This window comes from Monopterus albus, unplaced genomic scaffold (genome assembly GCF_001952655.1).
Source record: "Monopterus albus unplaced genomic scaffold, M_albus_1.0 scaffold132.1, whole genome shotgun sequence".
In the NCBI taxonomy this organism is placed as follows: Eukaryota; Metazoa; Chordata; class Actinopteri; order Synbranchiformes; family Synbranchidae; genus Monopterus; species Monopterus albus.
This window is the reverse complement of record NW_018128012.1, coordinates 1,545,544-1,547,407: the sequence shown is the minus strand read 5'-3', so window position 1 is coordinate 1,547,407 and position 1,864 is coordinate 1,545,544. Positions and strand designations below refer to the sequence as shown.

The window sequence follows — 1,864 nt, the reverse complement described above, 5'->3', positions numbered from 1 at the left end:
TAGCGGCTTTACATTTCACCCACACACGTCTGGGCTCGTGTTTCTGCATCTTATACCAGTTACTTTAGACTTTGACTTTTGACATGGCCACAATGATTTGAAAGCTGTGGCACTAGTTACTTTACAGATTAAGCTTTTATATGGAGAGATTAAATCTGAAGTTCAGGAGTGGGACCTGGCTGACACACCTCTTCCCCCTCAGTAAAATAAATATCGCCCATTACTATCATCATTTGCTCCCGCTTATTGTAACTCACTCAGCCTTCCCTCCTTCCACTGTGGGTGCGTCGAGTTCAAGAACAGTGTGGGTTCCCAAAGCTTTCTCCAAACTGAAGTCACACGGGCATAACACTGACCAATCGTAATCCACTCGTCACCCTCATCCAGTACAGGTGGCGCACCGTCACCAGTACCTCAGTACAGGTGGTGCGCCGTCACCAGGTGGGGATCAAGACTTCAGTCTCGCAGCCTGTCAGAGCAGCGACAACCAGTGTCCTCACAGAGACGCACAGAGGAAGTACGGTGCTGTTGGGTGAAGAGTTTCTCTGTTTGCTCTGTTTCAGTCCAGTGAGGTGTGTGTGTTCCTGGTTCAGACTCTAGAGGAGACTCTTCAAGGCTGTCGGAGCCACGGTGGAGTCTACACAGCGGATCAGCTGCTGTAAGCTTCAGTGTGTGTGTGAGAGAGAGAGAGAGAGAGAGAGAGAGTGAGGGAGGGAGTCATTCATTTAACCTTTATTTAACCATGCTGAAGAGAGAGGCAGCACTGGTGTGACTATAGGTGTGTCTGATCTGAGACCTGTAGCACAGTCGGGCTGTCAGCTGCTTTGTTTTTACTGATATTAATATTGTACTGTTCATCGGGGCTGTAACACATTCTTATTCATTTTACAAATGTGCCCTCTTCTTTGAGTCTGTGCCCACTCCCCTGGTCATAAGTCTCTAAACCTGCCACTGTAGCTGACGTGTGCACTGTGAAGGTTCGGGCACTAACACTGGGCCGCTGCTTGTCTTCAGACTGAGCACACTGATCGTCCAGACGTTCGTCATCATGTTCAGGGAGATGGAGATCGAAGCCGCCAGAATCAACCTGCTGTCGGCCAGAAAGTAAAGCATCCTAGGTTTATGTTCCTGTTATGTTTCCTTCTGCTGTTCCTTTGGTGCGTTATTCAGTCTCCCATGTCTGCCTGGCAGTAGTAAATCAAATGAAATTTGATTTAAAAATTGACAAGATTTTTTTGTTTAATTCATAAAAAAGAAAAACTGAAGGATGTGTTGGTTGCAGCTTCTCTAATGTAAGAATCTACTGTTTCACTTCATATCATTGTAAATAACAACATAATGTTATTTTTAGGTTAAGTTGGTCTGACAACTGTTCAAAATTTATACTGGGCACATGTAACCTTTTTACTTAATGAATCAACCAGTAAAACAAATCACCAGATTAATCAATAATGAAGAGTCCACTTTGTTGTTAGACCCGCTCTACAGAAGCAGATGCAGTTCTTCATCCGACTCCTCCCCTGGGAAGCAGCGTCCTGCCATCAGGTACCAGACTCCGCTGTGTAGACGTGTGAAGGGAAAATGGTAGCGTGACAACTGATTTGACTTTCTCCTTTAGTGAATATCAGTGAAATAAATCACTGAAGTATATGTTGCTGTGGCTCCATGATGGCTCTACAGTGACTGAACCATTGTTAATGAAGTACTAAATGATAAACTATTTAAAGCCACACCCCCTGGTGGCAAACATCGTGAGCTGGCGTTAAGGTGGACCGTCTCACACAGCTCCACCCACAAATGATGAATCATAATTTTGTCCCAAGGTAAAATCAGTATTTGGAGATTTTAACAACGATATGTTTTT

General features: G+C 44.6%; 1 protein-coding gene across 1 annotated transcript in view; it reads left to right on the top strand.

Annotated features, from left to right (window-relative positions):
- cunh12orf56 (chromosome unknown C12orf56 homolog) overlaps positions 1-1,864 on the top strand; it is a 23,900-nt gene that overhangs the window by 16,291 nt on the left and 5,745 nt on the right. The window contains exons 13-15 of the mRNA XM_020613329.1: positions 336-441; positions 564-658; positions 1,015-1,104. Coding sequence (XP_020468985.1) covers positions 336-441; positions 564-658; positions 1,015-1,104 — 291 coding nt within the window. The remainder of the gene's footprint in view (positions 1-335; positions 442-563; positions 659-1,014; positions 1,105-1,864) is intronic.